Below are 25,344 nucleotides of genomic sequence, written 5' to 3' on the forward strand. Positions count from 1 at the left end.
GCAGAAGTTGAGTCGCCATTCAGCTCAGTTTGCTATAAGAATATATTATTGGAAAGCACTGCGATCCTGGGTAGTTTACTTCAGAAATCCCAAGCCTGTGACTCCGCCGATTTTGTTGGGGTTGCGCTTTTCTATGCCCTTCCCCTTTTAGCAACTTCTAAGGCGCTCCAAGGCACAGGACCTAGTTATTTGCGGGATCGTATCCTGCCCCATACATCCCTTTGGCCGATTCGCTCACACAGAGAGGGACTCCTCCGGGTGCCGTCCACTAGGCTGTGCCAGCGGGCGACGCCTAGGGGAAGGGCCTTCTCTGTGATGGGCCTGACCCTCTGGAATGACCTTCCCCCCGACATTAGAATGACTACGGATCTCCGCTCCTTCCGTCAGAAACTTAAAACCCACCTATTCCAGCTAGCCGGCTTGGCCTAATTCCATCTTTCCCACCTCAGTTTTATTTCTAAATTCTTAGGATTGGTTTTAGGGTCTGTTTTTAATGTTTTTAATTTTTATAAATTCGTACAGGGGTTGTTTAATTTGATTTATAGCTATGTATATGATTGTTTGTATGTTTTTAAATTTATTCCTGTACACCGCCCCAAGTCCCTCCGGGGAGAGGGGGCGGTCTAGAAATTTAATAAATTATTAATTATTATTATTAAACAGGCGAGCCCTTGATACCAACTCCAGCAATGTTCTTACTTTCAGTCACTGAACAGAAGTAGTTTGAGCAAGAAGATAATTTTAATATTAAATAATTTGCCTATCCTGGCTAGTATTATCCAGAATCTCAGATTAGGTTCTTCACCTTGTTGCTTCCCAATTCTTTCTACTAGTAACTTTCCTTCAGAATCTGGTGACAAACATTTGATAGGACTGGCGAAATTGTTTACGTGTAAAATTTATGGACAAAAGTGTTCCTGTGATTGCTTTGGTTATCTATTGTAATAATTCTCTATATGGAGTATAACTGCAATTGATATATATCATGGAAAATAATAGTATGCAAAAAGCATGCATTATGGAAAATTTCTTGCATATATTGCAAAATCTTGATACACATATAAATATTTGGACTTGAGTCAGAAATTCATGCAAAATGGAACATATACTTAGAAAGTGAAAAAAATGTTATAGGAAGTAAAACAAATAGGCCCATACTTCCCTGTTCTTCAGTTACTCGTTAGCTATTCTTTAGTATGAGAGCAAATAAAAAAAGGAACATACAGTCTTAAATACAATTAGTATTTAAGGTTAATCTAAATTAGGCATATTGCCCAAATGAACACTAGGGGGCAGCAAAGTAGTGTACAGAACACTAACTCCAGTTCTTTCCATCACTACATTGATACACAATAATGAATACCAGTGAATTTAACGGAATTTATTCTGAGTAGATCTATATACGTAGTATTATAAGATTAAAATTGTAAATAAATTTGTTAAATTCTATGCTGCATTGGAATACCTCTGTGCATTTATTACATGTAGGTCAATCTGAGAACAACAATGATACTTACCTTCAGATACCAAATATAAAACTTTCCAATGATCACAGTAGTTTCCTCACTCCATTTTTCTTAGCTCTTTGAATCATTTTCAGTGCACAAACTTTAATGGTGTTTCTTATTGTAAGTGGCTGGTACAAATTAAACATTCCAAAGTATAATGTGCTAATTGGTATTCTTCCCTTTAGTGGTGATCGTATCTGCAAGCTTGTATTCTTGCACAGTAATTTGATCCAATAGGACACACAACCATGGATAACAGTGGCATGATATTTACCTATTCAAGTGGAATTGTTTTGTTATACAGTCTAGTTGTATTTCAGGGTTCCCCCCCCCCTTTCCTATCTAGCCACTGTCTTGTTGATCAGCTCAAGGGGTGCTAAGTTTCAGTCATATGCTTTTGAATATGTCAAGACTCTTTTCTTGGTTTAATTTCCTTTTTCCGTTACTGAATAGAATGCAGCAAATTTCAAAAGGCTGCTGCAGGTTTTCTGCCTTTGGATCACTCAGGAAAATTGCTGTGGGAGATTTTTTTGCAAATTTGGGTAAAAAAATGACAATTGTCTTGGTGGCATGAGCGCAAGGTGTGCAGTCACTAATGCAACATAATCCAGCCCCGGCTGTAACGTTCTTTAGCTGTACATGGAAACCAAATTAAACTGGCAAAGGACAGAATTGCCTTTATCACAGAATAAGCCTTATCACATGCAGATAATGATGCAGCTTTTTTTTAAAAAAAATGGAGGCAATGAATGTATTCCCATCGTCTCCTTACTCCATAGGATGCTTTAGAAATCTCTTACTATTTTTAGAAGGGTCCTTCAGCTTGTGCCACTGCCGTCAAGTTCTAAAACGAAAAAAGACCTATGTATTCTGTCATTGGTGCTAGTCATTTTTTTTCCCAGAGGAGGAAGGGTGGAGGAGAAGCTGCAGAGGATGTCCCCTCCTCCTCCTCCTCCTCCTCCTTTTAGGCAGTAGTAACTGTGCGGGTGCTCATCCTGGTTTTTTATTACTTCTGAGATTTTATTGCTGGCAGCCAGATGTGCTGAAACTCCTGAGGGCAGCATTTATTCCGTGTGTGTTTTTAAGAGGGCATCAAGAAATATGAGGAGGCTACATGAACGCAGCTCGGCTTCACACTTCAGCTGGGAATGCCCAGGAAGATTGCTGCTGCTGTTTGGAATTCCTGCTCTAGTGATGAGAAATCAGTGTGCGTCCTACGTTTTTTTACAACTGAATTAGAAGAATGACATTACAACTCTTTCTCCATCCCTGCACATTTAGCTACGATTTTTATCGAGACCAGGAGAAATATGGAACTTGATTGCCGTATCTGCATTTGATGGTGACTGCAAAATAGATGACTTTTTTGCACAGGTAGTAAGAAGGAATAGCAGGGAAGAAGGAGGGAAAAAAATGCAATTTGAGACATTGCGACAGGTCTGCAATTCAGTGTTATCACATTTTCATGGGGTTTTCTCATCTCCAAATATTTTACAAAATGATCTTTTTGCACAAACGTTGGATAATGCTAGGTAAGTAATAATAGAGCATTTCCCCTTCAGCACTGGAACGGTGGTAACAGCAGTGTTTGTGTGTGTGTGTGTGTGTCTCTCTCTCTGTGTTTCTGTTTGTTGTCTGCTTTTCAGTGAGCAATTACATAAACAGATCTTGATGTATAAAGATGCGTGACACACTAATGAATCCATCCTTGGTCATCTGTTGCTTTGGTTAAATATATTTAAATTTATTATGCTAAAATAATAGGACTGCATTACTGCATTAAAACATGCATGCTAACGTGGGTATTTTTTGCAAGTATTTTAAATAGCATGATTAGGTAGCTGCAAGTACAGATTTCATTCAGATACGAAATACTCAAAGAATGTTAAGCAAAATAATTGCTAATTTCAAAATGCTATTATCATTAACAATACACTGTAGGTGTTAATTAGCAATACTGCTTGCTACTTGCAAAATGTGCAAAATGTATTCTTGATGTGTGTTTGTGTGAGTGTCGGTGGGGAAGAAAGATTTTCTGTTTAGCACTTTCAAAAATATTTCTTAAGTGGACACAACAATGAAGCCATCACTTTGCAGTCGGTCATCCAGTTTTAACCACTGTTTCATTAGGGGTTGTGGGTTGCTTTTTAATAAAATGATAGAAAAAAGACATCTTTACAATGAATGTCGTTAATTTTATTCAAGCATTTAAATGTATTTAAATCTACCTTGATCTTACCATAATCTTTACCTTTTGAAGCATAAATACATTGTGTAGCCATATAAATCTATGTCCCTATTTAAGATTCTATAATCCTACCAGTTTAAAAAACAAAACAAAAATTATTACAAAACACAGCATGTACTCCTAAGTGCATATCCCAAGGCCTTCAGATCACTCCTTTCAGCCATGTAAAAATCTGTTCTAGCCTCTTCATTTTTATTGTTACAGTTCCTAGTCTTCAGAGTATATGCTTACTTTTGTGAAAACATCCCTCTTTCTCTGTATGATTTTTGTGCCTTTAAATCTAATATGAAATGTAGCAATATGCATTTTCCAATTGACTTGTTAATGAGAGAAGCCTTGATCTTAATATAATCATTTTAGGTTTAGGAATATTTCGCTTCTTTAAAAGATCCTAACGTGTTTTTTTTTCAGTACTATGCTGGGAAGAATTTAAATAGGGCATCAATAGAGGTTCAGTCCTTTCTATTTTTGTAATTAAATGTACACAATTGTACAAATTGCTGATCTTTTAAAGGTCTCTACTTATGAGGGCCTCCACATTTTTCATAAGGAACTGAATGTTTCAGTTTTCTTATTAGCTATAAGACAGAGAGGAACATTTATTTATTTCACATTTGTGTTTAATTCAAGGGTTAATCCAACTGATATGCATTTATTTGTCATTCTTTTCATGATATTATAAAAGTAACTACACAGTTTTTCTTAACTGAATAATGTGTATTATTAGGATTTAGACCATGGTCATGTGTATACTAACCTAGAGGTATGTCCCATTGAGGTTTTATTTAAAACAAAGCTGTGTATAATATTTGGAACTTTGCGACTTAATTAATGTCAGGTTTCACTTTTAAAATAACGCTTAGTATAATAACAAGAACGACACATCTTTTAAAGAAATCATATTTTACATTCCTTTGGAGAAGAGAATAAAAAGAAAGAAATTAGCCAAGCAGGAAATGTTCCTTAATTATTAGCAGCTAAAATAAACCGTGAAGAGATGCTGAAAGCTCATTTGGGAAACAATATGTTAAAGCTAATACTCAACAGCAGCATGGTTTTGTACTGTCCTAATAATATAGGACTTCTATTTTCTGCATATCGAGAAGTTGACCTCACATTCTTTGCACATTAACAATAACATTTATTAAAGTGTCTCGTCCCCCTCACACTTAAAAAGCTTATTAAGTGGTTTTCCTTTTATTAGCTATAAACAGCTTCCTGTTTATACGATAATTCCTTTGCTTATACTAACAACACCGCAATGCCACTGCATTTAATGTTACTGTACTCTGGCCTATAGGCATGCGATACTGTGGAATTCTATGCTCTCCTAAACAAGAGTGATTTTCCTACAATTCCTAACTCTGCTGTGTTGAAGCTGCATATTTTTCTGCACAAGCCCAGGACTGTTACAGTAAATCATTGCCAATATGCATCCAGTGTGAACATTTATTTCAGTGTTTATATTTTATCCACCAATATAACTTTTTCACTAAAACCTGTTTTATTGTTTTGTTCAGTGTTCTCCTCCACAGAATAATTCATGTCTTTTCTCTTTTATATTGCAACTGAAGTACTGTATTATAATTATAGGGGAAAATGCAAATTTATTCCATCGATCCAAAAATATGCTTTTAATTAAATACCTGATAGCACATAATCAATCAATCAATCAGATTTTATCTTAAACTTGTTAAAGTAGGGCTAGGTTCTTTTTTTGGTCTAATGACCCATAAGCAGTTTAAAATTTATTCATTTATAAAAACCAGCAATATACTTATTTCTAAGTGCTGTTGCTTTTTCGAAGTTTAATAACCCAATATTGGATTATCAGAGGCTTGATGTTTAAAAAAAATATTTTAACTCTAGTGGAGTTTAGAATTGCTCTGGGCAAATTTCATTGACCCATATAATTGAATACAGCACTGTATATATGTATGGTATGTATGTATGTACGTACTGGTATGTATATAGGTGTGTATGTGTGTGTTTAAAACAGGTAGATAGATAGATAGATAGATAGATAGATAGATAGATAGATAGATAGATAGAAATAGATATAGATGATATAGATATAGATATAGATATAATTTGCCAATACACATGTGTCTGTCTGTCTGTCTGTCTGTCTGTGTGTGTGTGTATAATCTTCTTGTGATATTGGTATAAACTGGACAGAGCAATACAATTCCTTGGAATTTACCTTTCTCTTAACTATTTGGGATCAGAACAGAAAATTTATTGTCCGGAATTATTTTTACCTGTTTCTAATTGCTGCTCATAATAAAGAAAAGGCTTCCCTATGGAGGGAGGGACACACATGACAATTGATTTCTGAATGTAGATAATTGTTCATAGTTGAGACACAAAAGAGCTGAAAATTCTTAATTGATCAAGTCTTCCTTTTGCAAAAAAAGAAAAAGAGCATGCTTTTCTTTGGAATAAATATCACAATAGTAACCTTCCTAAGCTAAAAATGTTAAAGTTCTCTAATTATCTGTCTTTGGCCCAGCTCCGTTTTTGCCTATAATAATTACTATTTTTTAGATTTTTAAAACAATATATAATAACTGGTAATATTAGTACCAATATTTTAGAAACTATAGATTAATGAACAGTGTTTTGCATGCTGTTTTTGAAACAATTATATAGCTCTGCAGCTACAATTGTTTTTTCTTAATTGGGCTACTCGCATTTCATTAAACCCAATTTAAATATTTTTTGCAACTGTGGCACATAGTATTAAAAATGTCTTTGCAGTGTAACTATCATAGCAAATATAAATGGTGACATATTTAACATAATGTCCCAAATTTTAGTACCAAATTGTATCCAGAATGCCTTCCTTTAGTTTAACAGTGTAACTAGAAGTTTTATTCTCTTGCAGATGTCACCAAAAAAATCTAGTAACTTTTTTATTTGATTTGTTTACAATACAATATTTTTTAGTAAATGTTTGAAATGTACCAGACCATATTCTTAAAATAATATTAAAATAAATTATTTTAGCAATATGTGGTGGTGTTTTTTCATTTTTTATTATTTACACTTAAAAATTACACAATGCTATTTGTTCCTGAAATTCCCTAAACTGAAAAAGAATGCTGCAATACAGACCAATGTGTACAGTGTTTGTATGCAGTGTGTCCTCAAAAAAAGTAAGAGTCATTAGAAAATTTTGAATTAAATACAAGTGGTCCTCAGGTTATGAAGGCAATTAGCAATAGCAATAGCACTTAGACTTATATACCGCTTTGCAGTGTTTTACACCCCTCTCTAAGCGGTTTACAGAGTCAGCATATTTGCCCCCAACAATCTGTGTCCTCATCTTACTGACCTCAGAAGGATGGAAGGCTGAGTCAACCTTGAGCCTGGTGAGATTCGATCTGCCAAACTGCTAGCAGCCGGTGATCAGGAGAAGTAGCCTGCAGTACTGCACTCTAACCACTGCATAACCATGGTTCATTAGTACTGGGATTCCTGTCGTTAAGCAAAACGGTCATGATGTATGATGTCACATGACTGTATCATTTAGTGATGGCAATCCCAACAAGCAGGAAGTGGCAAGTCCCAGATAAGACATGCTTGGATGCTGCAGAAGTGGGAGTTGGGAAGCCCTGGGAGGCCTGCTATAGGCCATGCATGAGTTGAGGGAGGTCAGGGAAGGAAGGGAGTTGTGCCACATAATTGTGAGTGCAGGAAGGAGTGTAGGGTGCATTGCAGTATGAGCGAAAGTAGACTGTGGAAGATGCAAAGTAGCACAAGTGCAGGAAAGCCAAGAGATGGAGGGCACAATGCTAGTTTAGGAAAACCAGTGAGAACATATTGGAGTGAATTGTGACTTTCCCTGATGAATTTTTCATTGATTTTGTATGTGTGGAAGACAGTGGGGGAGGTTGCAAATGGCAGTCACATGACTGCAACTCCTGCAAAGTTGTCATCTTGAACTGGGCATCCAAATGTCTGGATTGTGATCATGCAACCACAGGGCTGCTATAATGGACAGAATTGAAATGTCAGTTGCACGTCCATTTGTAGGATGGCAAAAATATGTAGTAGAAGTATGAACATAATTTATTCCAGTTATGAGCTGATCATGATACTGCTGGCTGTATTAGTGGATCAAACGTGTTTACAGCAGATTCAACCACTGGCAGATCTATGGCAAAGAAGTGAGATTGGGAACTGGAAAGTCAAGGGTAATTGAAATATATAGCGGCTCTCTCAAGCCAGGACAAGAGTCAGACAGGGCGAGAAGAAGGAACTCAGTGATAATCCAAAGACACAGTGAATAATTGTATTGGATGATAGCCAAGTGGTGAAACAGAGGTATAAGCCGAGTTGGTGAAAATAGAAATTTGATAGATCTGATAGAGTAAAACCTCTGATAAATCTGGTAGAATAGAAGTATGGTAAAAGTAAGTTGTTGAAGTAGCATGTTAAATTAGAATAATACTGTATGAATAAATGCTTAAAAATAATAATAAAACCCAGTGATAGGTACTTTTTATTCTAACTACAGAAACAGAGTAAAGTTCTTCTTTTCAATAGGCTTTTGGTCTAAGCCAGTGGTGGGCAACCCGCGGCTCGGGAGCCACATGCGGCTCTTTACACCCTTTAATGCTGCTCTTCTGTGTGCCGGGTGCCCGCTCCCCTCCCTCCTCTCGGGCTTCGGAGGGAAGCTTCTGCAAAAGCCTGGGCGAGTGATAACCAATTTTGGTCCTATGACTGCAGAATGCTGCAAAATACCATAAATGCAGGCCAGTTGTTGAGTGTTTCAAATGTGATTGGAACACTCAACAAGGTGACCACAGTGTGTGTGTGTGTGTGTGTGTGTGTGTGTGTGTGAGAAAGACAGACAGAGAGAGGAACAGAGAGAGGGAGTGAGGGAGGGAATCAGAGAGAGACTGACAGACAGACACACACACACACACAGACAGAGAGAGAGACAGAGAGGGGGAGGGAGGGAGAGAAAGATAGACAGACAGAGAGACACACACAGAGTGAGTGATTAAGTGAATGAGTGAGAGACAGACACACCCACATACACAGAGTGACAGAGAGAGAGGAAGGGAGGGGAGAGAGACAGAGGGAGAGACAGAGACAGACACACACACACACAGAGTGAGTGAGAGACAGACAGACACACACACACACAGAGTGACAGAGATGGGGGAGGGAGGGAGAGAGAGACAAAGAGCCAGAGAGAGAGAGAGAGAGAGAAAAAGAAAAAAAGAAAGAAAGTGGGAGAGAGAGATGAAATTAAAAACAACAACATACAAACCTGACTTACTCAAACTATCCAAGGAAATGCAAGGCCAATGTTCACATTAGTGGTTGTGACTTTGTCAGTCAATGTCAGGATGTAATTTTCTCTACATTGTAAGGCAAATTTTACGGAATGTAACGTTATCGATAAATAATATCGTTCTAAAGTTTTTGTTTTATTAGTTGTGTTATTTGTATCCTCCCGACCTATGTGGATACTTGCATGCAGAATATTCTCAATAAAAACTTATTGAAACTAAAAACAGTGTACCATCCTATGTATTTTCGGTTTTAAAAATGTGGCTCTCAAAGTAAATTTCAATCGTGGTTTTGGCGAGATTTGGCTCAGTTGAAAAAAAAGGTTGCCCACCACTGGTCTAAGCAATCTGATTGTGGGCAACTGTATTAGGCAATTCTATTTACATAAAGAGAAATCTAATTTACATTAATACAAAGTCCACTGCATTCAAATTAGTCCAGATAATTCTGAAATAATATTGATTTCATATACCTTTCTAGTTTATTTTGGAACTTCATGTAAGTTGTGTCAGTATAATAATTTAAACAGAGCTTTATTTAATTTTACTAGTATGTATACAGTACTTGTTCAGATATCAATATCAATCCAATTATTAATATGGTATCTATAAATTAAGAATCAGTTCTCTAATTCTTAATGTACAGTAGCTGTCCAGATCAGAATCCAAGGGTGCAGCAAAATTTGTAGGAACTGTTCTCTGTTGAAAACCTAGCATTTTTTGTAGGTTTGTTGCAGTCTTGCTGATTTTATTTTATGCTATTCTATATAATCAAAACCAAGAATAAATATGGTGAGATAAAATCTAGGACATGTTGGGTTTTTTTTTTTCCTGATTTTTTTTGCCCTGCAGTTGCCAACTAAATTCAAGCCATTTTCTAACTTGAAGTTTTGTTGTTGTTAAGCTTTTGCTGTCACACCAAATTCTGCTGACAGAAAGACAGATGGACAGAGCCCAAATCCATTTACATAATTTCTTTCTGACGGTCCATTGGTCTGGAAAAAAATAAAAAGGAGTAGAGGGCAGGTTTGAGCTATTAAAGTCCGTCAGCAGGATAACTTTCCTAAAACAGAACAAAACGGGACTTACTGCAGAAGTCAACAAAAGAAAAGTGAGGCATAGCTGGTTTTAAGATGTATTTCCTTTTTGTTCATTAAATGACCCATAGCCTAAACTGGGCCATTATGATAAACATTTTGATTTCGCATATCATTCAGACAATGCCATAATACAGGGGTGTCCAAACTTGGGAACTTTAAGACTTGTGGACTTCAACTCCCAGAATTCCCCAGCCAGCCATGCTGGCTGGGGAATTCTGGGAGTTGAAGTCCACAAGTCTTAAAGTTCCCAAGTTTGGACACCCCTGCCATTATAAGTCCAAGAATGAAAATAAGAAGTTATTTTGGAGAATCAGTTTGGGGATAATCGTGAGAATATGAAATAATAGAACAGGTAATTAAACCAAGTGAATGCTCTGCTCAGTTAGGATTTCAAATTAAATCTGCTTGAACACATCCAATAAAAGAAAGTTGACTATCTGTGTGAGTAATTAGTTGTACTGCTGAACTGCTCTTATGGAACATAGGTTTTCCTAACATATTCAATAGGAATATGCTGATTGAAACCGCTAGATAGAATTTAGTGTGTGAGCCTAGGTAAACTTGAATTGGGTGAACAGTTTCAATTCTGGATGCCGTAGCCAAAAAAAATCTGGATATTATTTTAGAAAAGTGTGTGCAGAAACTTAGAACCGCACATTGACAAAATTTCCATCAGTCAATTGCAAAAGGCCATAGTGCTTGGATCCATTCATCTACTGCACTGATATATTACAACAGGATTCCTCAAACTTTTTAAACAGGGAGCCAATTAATGGTTCCTCAGGCTGGGTGGGTGTGGCTAGGTGGTCATGTGACTGGGTGGGCATGGGCAATTTAGCAGTCCATTAAGCAATACACACAAATGAAACTTTAATTTGTTATGCTCCCGGGAATGGAAAGCAGGGTAGTGAAGGGATGTGGCTGCCGTGTGTGTGTGTGTGTGTGTGTCCCACCCTCCCTCCCTCCCTCTCTCCCTGTGGAGGCTGGGGTGGCAAAAAACACGCCCATTTTTGGTCTCCCGAGGCCTCAGCGTGTTCCGTTTTTGGCCTCCAAAAGGCTGGTGGGGCCGGCGGGTAGGGAGGGCAATGTGGGCGGGGAAGCCTTGTGTTCCCACACAGGCCAGTTTAATGGCTTTGGTGAGCTGTATCCAGCCCCAGGGCTGTAGTTTGATGACCCATGCATTACAGCATCCTAGGTTCTAGGGAAGGATTTGATGCGTATGAAGGCTAACATGAACTAAAGAACTCGTAGGTGTGACTTCACATTGTTGTGAACAGATAATAATTTATTAAATTTGTATGATACCTGACTGGCTATTGATGATTCACAATAATCAAATAAATTACAGTAAAATCAATATAATATAAAAAATAACAGACAGAAAATGCAGTGAAATTGAGAATATCACTCTCCTTTGCCAAAGACTTGGGTGAGGAGCCCAGGCTTTTATACCTCTTCTAAACAGCAGCAGAATGGGTGGCCATCTGAATCTCGTTCCAGACAGCAGGTGCTGCTGCCGAAAAGGTGTGCTTTCTGAGCTCTTGAGAGCTGATGTCTAATAAAAAAACCCAGAGCACACCAACTTTTCAAGATTGACTCAGCTGACAGATGTTATGGTAGGCAGATGATCCTGGAAACTAGAACAGTCACCCAACCATCAAGGAAACCTACGACTTTAAGTTCAGATAAATCATTTTTAAGAATTTTGAATATATTTTAATGGAAAGTGCTGGTGTTTTCGTGTTCCAGTAACATTACACTTAAGATATTTTTAGAAGTACAGGTTTAAAAGAATATAAACTTTTAAACTTGGAAGGTATTTTTTCCTTATTTTTTAAAATATAATATGTAGGGTTTTTTTTTTTTTTAAAAAGATACTTTAAATAGTTCAAAAATGTCTGATGATGTGCATTTTGCAGAAAACAATACTGTAACAAATCACTAATCAACTAAGTACTATAATCCTCCTTATCGGGTAATACTTACTTGACCTCCAGCTATATACAGCACATCACAACAGTATTAAACTAGCTCCTATCTCATGTTCTCTGTAACTTTTCTTCTAGATCACAATTCAGATTAGAGACTAGTAATTTTTAAAACCTGTATTTGTTCCCTTCATATATTCATTAATTTGTACTTAAGGTGGGGAACTTATATGAAAAGGCTATTTTGGGCTCCTAAAACAAGTGAAATTGTATATGGTATCCTCAAATCTATCAGGATTTAGTGAAGCCATAGGATGCCCAGAAATTGATACTTCTGATTTCCCAGATGTACAGCGGCTGATTAACAGGTAAAGAAAGAGCTTTGTATATTACTATGAAACTAATAAAAGTCTTGTCTAGCCAGAGAAGAATATTTAAGGAAACAATTTGTTTAAAAGAAATGCATGCCTAACTGTTTTATATTTTAGCAAGTATATTCTCAGAATTCATGATTTTAAAGAGTGTTACTGTGACCTGTCTGTCACCTTTACAGGCAGAGTTTTGAAAATACAATTGATATTCACTTAATAGAAACAACATACTGTACTTAAAATATGATTTGCTTTCCTTGTATTGTATTTGATAAATGCTAAGAAAAGGATGCCTAGTAGAATACTCTGTATTTTCTAAGAAACAAAAAAAGGATTCAAATATATACGCTTAGTGCCAGTCTTATTATATTACAAATGATATCTGAAATCTCAGTGGTCTATTTGAAATGTGACTAAGTTGGTATTCAATTCTCTTTTCTAAGCATTTTATCTATTCGTATGTTCCATTACAAAATATATAACATCTATTTTTATATAATGGGAAGTTGATAATTTAGACGAGAGTCTTGTAATATTTTTTCCCTTTGAAACAAAGTAGTTTATTATCTTAGATTGTATTTTGATAACAGGATAGGATGGCATGATGTAAACAATAATAATATAACATTTCTTGTAAAATATAGCTTACAAAAATTTCAAGAGATTAATGAGATTGATTACATTTAATAGAGATCACTGTATTGTTCCAATGGGATTTTAATTAGATTTAAATGATGTATGTTTTAGGGACTAAAGTTTTCCTACCTGCGTTTGTAGTTGGTCATTATTATTATTATTAGTTTCATGGACATCAGCTTAGTTCCAGATTACGTTTTGGAAAATAATGTGAAAATACTTGAAATGTATGCTTTTTGCAAAACTAAGTGAAAAACAGTAGTGAAGTATAGTTGGAATTTCCCAAAAACTATTTGTTTATTCAGTTTCTTTGCATTACTTTATTGCATCTAGCATTAGTCTGAAGTATTTTTATTGCTAATACAGTATATTAGTGAATATTTAGAATGTAAAGATGTTTTCATGGTAATCATCTTGATAAACCTTGTATAGAGATCCTATAAGACATAGAAGATGAGAGGTTGAGACTATAACAAGAATTAATAACATTAATAAAGCAAGTTAGAACATAATTTTATCTGCTGCAAGCAAATATTTTAAAACTTATACTTGGGAAAAATACATTTTGATAAAGGCAAAATATATGGAAAAAAGACTGCTTAACCTATGCAGCATTCTACATATGCTGACATATATATAATGTACATTATCTCTATTTCATTGTGGATGTAAATAATGACATTTGAATCTGTTATCTATGCTTTGGATACTACATTTTATTAACAAGTATTGCAAAATTGTATAAAGCTGGCATACACAATCCTTAAGTATTTGACTTTCTACTGTGTTCCCCCCCAAATAAGACCAGGTCTTACATTATTTTTTGCTCCAAAAGATGCATTAGGGCTTATTGTCAACTTCCTTGTTGACATTCCACGCATACTTATTTTCTGGTTAAATAAGGTAAAATATGGCACTAATTGCGTCCATCTGTCTGATGATCTTAACTGGGGCTTATTTTGGGGGTAGGACCTATATTACGAGCAACCTGAAAAATCATGCTAGGTTTTATTTTCCAGTTGGGACTTATTTTCAGGGAAACAAGGTAGAACTTAAAATAACAGTCATCTATTGGAGTTGTTATGAATAGTTAGGTTATGTATAGCAAGCAACACATTATTGTATCTCAGTCATTTGGAATAAATGCTTTCTGAATCAATTTGCAATAGATACACGTTTAGTAATTTTTCTTTTCTTTTAAATTGCTTAGAAAAAGAAGCCCATCAATACCCAGAGATCAGAACAGAAGTTTCAATCAGCTGGAGGAGAGAGACGACTATCCACAGTATGCAACATCAGATGCTGCAATGCCAAGATCACCATCAGATTATACAGACAGACATTCACAACATGGGTTGCAACCATACGAAGAACCTGAAATCGATGACTATAGGGATTCTAGCAGGAGAAATCGCAGACGTTCACGGGAATATCCTTTAGAGGAAGATGACATGCAAAATAGAGGGGAATATGAAAGGCAGCGGAGGGAGGAAGAATATCAAGCACGATACCGAAGTGATCCTAATTTGGCTCGTTATCCTGTCAAACCCCAACCATATGAAGAGCAAATGCGCATTCATGCTGAAGTCTCGCGTGCACGTCATGAAAGAAGACACAGTGATGTGTCTTTGGCCAATACTGAATTGGAAGATTCCCGGATTTCGATGATGAGAATGGACCGACCATCCAGGCAAAGGTCTGTCTCTGAACGCAGAGCTGCCATGGACCAACGTTCGTATTCAATGGAAAGGACTCAGGGACTAAGTCCCAATAGGCAGAGAACTGCAAATCACAGTCCTCCAACACCTAGGAGGAGTCCAATACCTTTTGATAGACCAGATATGAGGAGAACTGATCCATTAAGAAAACAGCATCATTTAGACCCAAGCTCAGCCGTGCGGAAGACAAAACGTGAAAAAATGGAAACCATGTTAAGAAATGATTCGTTGAGTTCAGATCAGTCGGAATCAGTTAGGCCTCCACCACCAAAGCCTCATAAAACAAAAAAAGGAGGTAAAATGCGTCAGGTGTCATTGAGCAGCTCTGAAGAAGAGTTGGCTTCTACACCAGAATATACAAGCTGTGATGATGTAGAGATTGAAAGTGAAAGTGTTAGTGAAAAAGGTAAGGCCTTTTTTTCTGTTTGCCTTTTAAGTAGAGGGGAAATTTATTTTACGTACGAGATTTGAAACGACAATAGAAGTACACAGTTACTGTGAGGTTACGTTCTTCATGCTGATGCTTTAAAAAGTGGTTTGTCTAATTTCAGTAGAGTTTTAACAAATTTTATCTTCTCTTTTTTAATAGTTTCAAATCTACATGAATCAGTAGTCGATAGAATATTTTTGTTTTTATTTGCTTTTTATAAACATGTTTTCAGGGCAAAAGTTGAATGAAACTATAGATTAGTTCTTGCTTTTCTGACTAACTATGCATCCTAGTTTAAAACCAAACACACAGAACCAGTAAGTGGATAGCGCTGAATTGTGAATGAAGTGTGAAGATAACATAGTTCTTAGAGGCTGTTAATTGGTTTTTTTTTTACTCCTCTCACATAAATACAAAACACAAAAATCTATTATTTTTATTATGGCAAAAATCCCAATTTCTGTATTATGGTATATTATTTTTGTATTATTCTGTTTTATGATGGATCTTATAGCAACATCAGGAAGATCAATTTGAGTCAATAAAATAGAATTGGGGAAAGTCTTAAATACCTTTCCCACACTAATATTCATGTCATGATACAGTTCAACCTAACCCCAGGGGCAGCTTTAAGGTTTTAAAAATCAAGTGATTTAATTACCCCCATGTTATATGTAACTAAAACAGTGCAATACAAAAATGTACATTTAATTTTTTGAAAAATCTACTGATCTTTGTGTACTAATAACTGATAAGAATTTGCTAAACAATTGAAGTTGACAGATTGAAAGTAATAAACTACAGCTATTGATAATTCTAGATTTCATCTGTCTTGTGTAGGAAATTTTATGCTTTTAAATGTGACATTTGAAGGCAGTGATATCAAACTGATGCAGGGTAAGTGAAGTACTTGTAAAAAGTGTAATTCTGTAATATGATATATTAGAATATAGTATAGTGAACTTACTCTGTGGTTTTTTCCCATTAAAACCTCATATTATTACTATTCTTAAAATATTACACTTTGAGCTTTACATGCAAATAATCTAGGACCGTGATGGCGAACCTATGGCACGCGTGCCACAAGTGGCACGCGGAGCCATTAGTCAGGGCACGCGAGGCGCTGCCCTGTCAGCTGGCCAGCGCGCATGCGCGCGCTGGCCAGCTGTGTTCACCTTTTTAAAAGCTATTTTTCGCCTTCCCCAGGCTCCATTGGCTTTATAGATGCCTGGGGAGGGCGAAAAGAGCCTCCCCCGCCCCCCCCGGAGGCTTCAGGGACCGTCCTTGAAGCCTTCGGAACGCTTAAAACCACCCTCCGAGCAAACCGGAAGTCACTTCCGGGTTGCTCGGAGGGTCGTTTTAAGCGTTCCGAAGGCTTCAGGGACCGTCCGAGGCTTCCCTGATGCCTTCGGAGCGCTTAAAATGACCCTCCGAGCAACCCGGAAGTCACTTCCGGTTTGCTCGGAGGGTCGTTTTAAGCGTTCCGAAGGCTTCAGGGACCGTCTGAGGCTTTCCTAATGCCTTCGGAGCGCTTAAAACCACCCTCCGAAAACCACCCTCTGGACAGTCCCTGAAGCCTCCGGAGGGCCTCCGGGGGGTCGGGGGGAGGCTCTTTTCGCCCTCCCCAGGCTCCTATAAAGCCCCTGGAGCATGGGGAGGGCAAAAAAACCCATGTAAAAATGGGGGGGTCGCGCGTTTTGCGTTGCATTATGGGTGCGGCACACCCGCACTCGACCCCCCTGCGCTCCCCCCACTTGTGGCACGCGAGCCAAAAAAGGTTCGCCATCACTGATCTAGGACAATTGGTTCTTTTATTCTTAACAAGGTACTATAATTGCATCTCTTTTTCCTTTCCTGTCAAAAGAGGTATTATAAGGATTTAAACTTTCAGAACTATGGGGTTAAATTATTAAAACCAAAATATTTACACTATTTTAAAGAGTTGTATGTATTGCTAGATTTATGTTTTATATTTATATCAGGAACCTAAATATGTTTACGGTAATTGAAAATAAAAAAAATATTCATCTCCTTATAAGTGTTCTTTGGACTGCAACATTTACCTTGCAATTATATGTCTTCTGTGTTGCTGTTTTGAAGAAATATATTTGTGTTATAAAGGAAAAAAGAGAGAAAACCTGACTTTTTATAAATTATTGCTGCCCTCTTCAATATTTTACTTTTGATCTGTAATACAGGACTACAAGCATTACATTCCCCCCCACAAAAAAAATGTTGGTACTCTTAAGAGCCACACATACATTTATTTTCTCATGAACAAGGTGAGAAATGGTGAACTGATGTTCCACGAAGAGCAGGAGACATTACAGTTGAAAACAGCAGTTGGATGCAGGAGCTGGACTGCTGAAGCCTCTCTCTGGAGAAAGGAGAGATCTAGAAATCACCCAAATGCACTCCAAACAGCTGGTGGTGTTTGTTTTTTAAAGTAGATAGGAATTGAGTTTTTTATGGTCAGCTTGCAAACAGCTGGGATTCATAGAATTCCATCAAGCTTATAGTTTTCAATATATCCTAAATGGACTTTAAGTTCAACCAAATCTCCAATCTTAATTACTTTGTATATTTTTTACTGTTCTATAAAGATTGAGAAATTTCAGAATTAGAGGTTTTTCCGGTATTCACCAGTTAAGCCTTTAATCTTTTAAGAAAAAAGTTTTAATGACTTAATTACTAGTTGAAGGTTTTGAAAAAAATGGAATAGTCTACAAATTGGTGATTGGAATGTAGATTTTAGAAAGCTCTAATGGACTAAGGGCTCAGATAGACTTGAATTAAGTCTTGGAAATTAATTAAATCCTCCCTGTGAGAAACTTCCCATGTTTACATTTGGGAACAAAAATGACTTGATAAGATGACTAGAAGGCACCAGAAGGAAACAAATACAACTGTGGATCCAATGAAAAAACAATTATTAGATTTAGGAAATAATTTTAAAGGCATCTGCTATTATAGATATATTAGAAGGTGTCACAGAAGAGGAACAAACTTCATTAGATAAGCTGAAATGAATTTCAATGTGAATTTAAAACAGAAAAAGGAAATATTGTATATACAAACAAAACCAGCTGATGTTTTCACAAGTAAAAAAAGACACACAAATACTAAATCAGAAGAGCAATGTGGAGAACCTTTTTATAGCAATAGCAGTTAGACTTATATACCGCTTCACAGTGCTTTACAGGTTTCTCTAAGCGATTTACAAAGTCAACATATTACCCCCAACAATCTGGGTCATCGTTTTACTGACCTTGAAAGGATGAAAGGCTGACTCAACCCTGAGCTGGTTAAGATCGAACTGCCGAATTGCTGCAGCTGACAGCAGAAGTAGCCTACAGCACAGCATTCTATCCACTGCGCCACTACGACTCTTTTGTGGGTTTTATCAAGGGAGCTTGTTAAAGTTGTCAATGATTTTGTGAGAAGAGACAATGAGAATATGAAGAGAGACTTGGATATTTTATTTGTGGTGGATATTCAAAAGGATCTTCCTAAAGTTACCAATGACTTTGAAAGAAGAAACAAAGAGAATCAGAGGTACTAAATATTGTCAGAAAAAAAAGGAAATAATACAAAAGCAATTTATTAGATCAAGGTTAAAATTGATGGACTATTATTTCCATTAAGGTTTAATTTTTTTTGTTTACTAGCACTGGATGATATTGTTTCAAAGGTTTTGGTTATCCTTAAGAGATAAAGAGATTATTTGTTGCATATTAAGTATGTGTGTTTAATAAATGCAAGGAAAGGATTTAAAGTGGGTTTATTAGATATAGAGTGTAATAGTTATGTTGTTGTTTCTGATTACCCTTAAACACAAACAAACAAGACACAACAAACACCATAAAAACATATTCCATTACAAATTATAAAAAGTGTGTCAATTGGTTACAAAGAACTTTCGTGTATCCCTCCCACAGTCATCACCTAAAATCCATATCAAATTATATATTTTACATCAAATATATTTATATATATTACTATCATCATACCTCATCCTTCATATGACTGTAGTTGTTTTAACATCCCTTTATAACAATATTCCAAAATTCAAAGCAAAACCATATAATGGCATTGCATTGTCTATTTTCAATATCATCCAACAACATTCTATCTTTGTGAAACGCTCTAAATAAAAATTAATTATGTTTGATAACAAAGTTTCTAAACCTCCTTTCTTAATCTCGGTTTACAATTTATATCCAATTTCAATATTATAGGCTTTCATACATAACTAAGTTTCAAAACTTCCTTTCATGGTCACCATTTAAAATTTATACCAAATTTTCTCTTGTCGAACCAATATATATGTATACATTATATCATTATCAATTATTTATCTAACTATATCCATGATCAATCCAATTTCGATATTATAGGCTTTCATACATAACAAAATTTCTAAACTTCCTTTCATGGTCACCATTTAAAAATTTATACCAAATTTTCTCTTGTCAAACCAATGCATATGTATACATTATATCATTATCAATTATCTATCTAGCTATATCCATTATCACTTTAACATAATGCTCTAATTTTAACTATTTGGCTAGTATTTTGTTAATAGTTTTCATATCTCAACCTGTGTCTTTCCAGTAGTAGTACAGTCTTATTTCTTTTGCCTTATGTGTGATTAATCTTCTGGTTATTTCCTTAATCAACTTTGTGTGGACTTCTCTTCGCACCTTGTTGCTTGTTGCATGTCTTATAAATTCTCGAAACCCTCCATCAGCTTCTTTAATCAGCTTATCTTTGGTTATCAGTAGTGCTTTTGTCAAAGTTCCTCTCCTTAAATCCATCAATTTTTCTCTTTTTTCTCCTTCTATACCTTGAAATCTGGGATAGAGCTTCTTTCCATCTCTCTTCCCTTTCCATGTTCCATTCTTTCAATTTCCAACCACGCTTAGATCACTGTCAATATCCACAGTTATCTTGCCTCTTTGTTCATTTTTCCCCTGGGTTTTTGAGACTCTAACCTTCACTTTTTCCATTAGCTGGCTATCTTCAATTTCATCAAATTTTGCTATATTACCATCTATATTTTCCAATTTCTTCTCAATTCTCTCTGATGTTTCTAATAATTTTTGAATTTCAAACATACTCTGTTGTAATGTTATGGTTTCTTCTTGGTATTGTGTCATTGTCCAATTTATAAACACTGCCACTCTAGTTGGAAAACAAAGCTTTGTTTTTCACTTCTCCCTCGCTGCCAAAGAGACATCCAAAGGGCACCTGCATAAACAACTCATCTTATCCCTTTGCAAGCTAAAACCTTTGAAGTGCAAGGTCAAAATGATCAAAGAAAAGAGAGAGAAAAATATTTCCAGAACTCAGCCTCCAACCTCCAAGTGGCAGTGTAATTTCTTTTCCCTCTGATGTTACTGCTCTCTTTATATTCCTTTTATATCCACTTTATATTCCAAGCTTAAAAGAAACAAGGCTCTTAAATGGTACAAAATAAAAAGAATAAAAAACCCATCCAAGCCAGTATTGTGAAAAAAAAAGATTTAATCCATAAGTAAAAAAAAAAAAGTAGAAGAAAAGCCAATACTTTCACTTTAAAAAGTAGGAAGTGTTTGCAAAACTTCCATCCATAGAAGACAATTAAAAAAAGGATAACACACTGTCCAAAATAGCTTAAATTCGCCACTTATTTTCTTTTCTTTTCAAGTTTAATTTGGTTTTAATCTTTTTTGGGCAGTCTCTTTTGTAAAAATAAAATTTCCTCACCAGATGGACACACTTTCTCTTTCCGCTTCCTCCGGTTGCGGAGCTGTCCCGACTTCAGCAGTTGGGGCTGCACTTCTATCACCGGCTAGAAGAGATTATCTTGGATCAATCAGGGACTTTGCAATGTCCCTGAGATCAGCAAGACGTACTATTCCCTGTCACCATCTCTTCGGGATGGTTTAGGTCCAGATGGACCACCCAGCGGTAAAAGTATTGGCTGCGATCTCGGAGCTCCGAGATCGCATGTCCGTATCGTCGCGACGTCAGCTCCTCCTCTGACCTAAATCTCTAAAATCTAAATATATCTTCTGCTAAACCAAAAGTGTCTTTATCCATGATGGTATCACTCATAAAATGTAGAAGTTAAATAAAATGTTTGAAAAAGAAGTCAGCCCAGAAAAGTATTAAATGTCAAATTTACAGTTCCAAAGTTACGTATGTGTGAAATACGGGTAGTTCTTGACCTCTGATCATTTGGTCAGTGATTGTTCCAAATTACAGCCATGCTGAATGAATGGTGATTACAAGGGGCCCTTGGAGTTCAGGCTGTCAGAGTAGTCCTGTGGTCACATGATCACAGTCTTAGTGCTTGTCAACTCGTTTACCCTTAAAACCAGTTGTCAAGTGTCGGGGAATCACATGATTGCATTTGCAAACTTCCCCACCAACTTTTCCAGGAAGTTGGGAAGCTGGAAAGGAGGTCATAGGTCACAGGGTCAAGTCTTCCCCATTTGTGTAACCTCCGAGACTCGTCAGCATTTGTGCCATGCTGGCTATTTGTGCACACGAGTGCACTTTCCCTGAGTCATGCAGTGCTTTCTGACTGGTGCCTCATGTGCACACTCACCTTTCTTTACACCCTTGCACACTCTCATTGTCTGTTCTCCTTCATCCCCATGGCCACATAACTACTTGCAGGCCTGGAATTTGTAACTTCCTGCCAGTTTCCCTAGTGATTTTACTTGTGGGAAGCCAACAGGAAGTTGCCTTGCCTAATGGCATGGATTCAATTAGCAAATTATTCAAAGTTGCAATTAGCAATAGCAACTAAGACTGTATGGATTGGACACTATTTACAAGCACATTGCTTAGTGATGGAAATGCCAGCTCCAATTGCTGTTTTAAGTCAAGCACTAGGTTATCTGAACAGCTATCCCTTTAACTGCGTGTCTGAATGATAACATATTTATTATTATTATGCTTTTAATCCCATCTTTTCTTAAAATATGTGGCCAACTCAAGGTGGTGAATGCAGCTAATACTTCTGCGTCCTACTTTTTTTTCATAACAGCATCCCTATAAGATTGTTTGTGCTGAGAGAGCGTGACTGGTCCAAAGTCACCCAGCCAAGTTTCATGGCTAAAGGAAGCTTAGAATTCACAATTTCCAATTTTTCAGGTCAGCACCTTAAACCACTGCATGGAACTGGCTTTGACAAATGATGCCCTGCTGTAGCTCTGTTGTGATAAAATTCAGGCCATTGTCCACATTAGCATGTTTTGCAACTCAATTTTTCCTTTAAATGCTTGAGCCAACAAAAAATAATTGATTTTCCAGTGTTTTTATTTCTTTTAAATTTGAAGGATTATTTAAGAATCCTAAAAGAGTTATGGAGAGCCTATCTGGCATCGGGACAAGGCACAAGGCTAGAAAGCAGGAAATTGTGAGTTCTAATCCTGCCTTAGTCATAAAGCCACTCTTTCTCAGTCCTATGAAGAAAGTAATAGCGAACCATTTACAAACTTCTTGCCCCCAAAACTTCAGAAATTATCCAGGAATCTATAGACTAAGGGCAAAGTAAACTATCAATGTGAAAACTAAAGTCATATTTGAAAAACAAGTCTGCTACAAAATTTAATTCAACTTGGAAAACATTTGGGGATTATAATTCTACAAATGGACATGTACTGCATTTAAACTTTGTGTTTCTCTTAATAGAAGGCTTTAATATAGTGATTAATTATACTTACTGTTATTTCTAGACAAATATCAACTCAATTGTAATAATGATCTGAATGCTACATTGATATGATATGATTTAATATGATATTGATTCAATATGTGGCACTAAAATATTTTTATTTAATTTTATATCATTTGTAGATTTCTTTTTCATTTCATTTTTCTTTTTTATGTTCTTGATTCTAAAATAAATAAAGACACTAGGGGAAAAAGGAAAGCACAAGTACAAAAAGTACAAAATTAATTAAAATCTACATCTGTTGGGATACATAATTTTTCTTAAAATATTTTTCTGGACATATTTCTCTAATATTTGTATTTGAAGTAGCTTTCCTTAATTTATTCTTAATGGAGCTATCCCCAATTATACTTTTTATAGACACCTTTTTGATATAACCATCCTAAATAGATTGTATGCCCATTTGTATTGGATTGTCCTGGCCATCAAGTTCGTTAATTAGCTATTCAAATGGTAAGCCATCTGACAAGTGGCCATACTGAATCTCTATTTATGTTGCTCAATTCCCCAAAAATAACATGATTAAAGTAATAACACTGATGATGATTGTTTGGGTAATGAAACATCTGCAAGAAATCAAGCAAGCTTAGAGAGCACCAAGGACCCTCTCATGTCAACCTTGAGAGCTACAAATATTCCCCTTGATTAAAGTAATGTTTGAATCAGTTGCCCTGATGTCTTCAAATGCTGTTTGGGAGGAAGTAGTTGCATTATAGTTGGCAGTAATATAAAATCCAAACTGCAAAGATCTATATAATTGATATATAAGGTTATGCTGTAATGGAATATTTTCCAATGCTGTACTGTACTTAGGTGGAAAAAAAGAGACTCCAGCACCTCTCCACCAATAATCAGCACTCAGATCAACATAGATTAACCCCAAGATTACCTTCAGATCAACAATCAAGTAAGCAATACCCCAATCAAGAAAGTGCTAAAGAGCCATCGGTAAACAGCCCAACCAAAGAATTCCTAAGACCATCCACACAGAGAGGCAAGACACCAGAATATAAATTGACAGCAAACAGCACTCCTTACTACAGGGGTGTCCAAACTTGGGAACTTTAAGACTTGTGGACTTCAACTCCCAGAATTCCCCAGCCGGCTGCCTGGGGAATTCTGGGAGTTGAAGTCCACAAGTCTTAAAGTTCCCAAGTTTGGACACCCATGCCTTACTAGCACTGAAGATGTTACCTAGTTAGCGTAATGAAACGTCTGCAAGAAAACAAGCAAGCTCAGAGAGCACCAAGGACCCCTTAGGTCAGTGACAGTTAACCTTTTTGGCACCGAGTGCCGAAACTGGAGCGTGTGTCCATGCGTGCGTGCGCCTGAGCATCAGAGCACCGGAAACCGGAAGAGAGCACTGGCCAGCTGCTCTTCCGGGTTCCATTGCGCACATATGCACCGGGCAGCTGGTCTGTTGTGCATTTGCACCAGTCCAGCTGTCCGGCACGCATGCATGCAACAGAACCTGGAAGAGCAGCTGGCAATGGTGCATATGCCCACAGAGAGGGCTCTGCGTGCCCCCCCCGGCACGCATGCCATAGATTCGCCATCATGGCTTTAGGTGATCTTAAATATAGAAATCGCTAGCCTATGAGCATACTTGGCCTTAATCAGCTTTCAATCCCAACGCCAGCAAGCCCTTCTCAGTGCAGCTCTACATTTTCACTTCGTGACTTCTGGTTATCTGTATAGTGGTGAGAGTGATGGTGCTTTTGTAGCTGCAAGGGTTGGACTCCTGTTCAAAGTCTCTTACTCTTTGAAATAGTTTCTAACAGGAGCTTTGAGGCCTGAGGCTGCCTTACTTCTATGGCTTGCCTCCATTACTGCCATGTGTCTCTCCTATTTTAAGAATGAGTGCTTAGCCAGAGTCGTGACTCTGAATGGAAAGAGAATTCTTTTACATCTCTTTGTTCATAACATAAGAGATCTTAATGATTTATTTCTGCCCTCTTTGAATAATTAGCTGAACAAAGGGACTTATGATTGGTCCATTAAGTTATTGCCATTGCAGAGTCCTTTGGGCACTTGGCAACCCGCCTGCATTTATGATTGCAGGGTGGTTTCAACTCCTATCCTCACCTGTCTTCCCTCCGTTATATATGCCCTTTAGGGCCCTCACTCCACAGCTTCTGTCACTCTGTCTTTCTCCTGTTGCTGACCAGGCAGCCTGGCCTGGCCCCTTGCAAGATAGCTGCCATCAGCATAAAGCTTTTTTCCTCACGAATTTCCTAAACACATACGGCAGTTTCCTTATGAGACCTGGGAATGATGGCCTCAAGTGACTAGCAAAGGTTTTGCAAAAGGCCAAGCCGGTCATATGGGAGAAAGGAGACAACAGACAGCTGCAGTGCCAGGGGCTTC

General features: G+C 36.9%; 1 protein-coding gene across 1 annotated transcript in view; it reads left to right on the top strand.

Moving 5' to 3' along the window:
* Window positions 1-25,344, top strand: part of RIMS2 (regulating synaptic membrane exocytosis 2) — a gene marked incomplete at its 5' end in the record, with an annotated part of 310,377 nt that overhangs the window by 93,219 nt on the left and 191,814 nt on the right. The window contains one exon of the mRNA XM_081953026.1: window positions 14,308-15,221. Coding sequence (XP_081809152.1) covers window positions 14,308-15,221 — 914 coding nt within the window. The remainder of the gene's footprint in view (window positions 1-14,307; window positions 15,222-25,344) is intronic.

This window comes from Natrix helvetica, assembly GCF_964273705.1.
Source record: "Natrix helvetica genome assembly, chromosome: 4".
NCBI lineage: Eukaryota > Metazoa > Chordata > Lepidosauria > Squamata > Natricidae > Natrix > Natrix helvetica.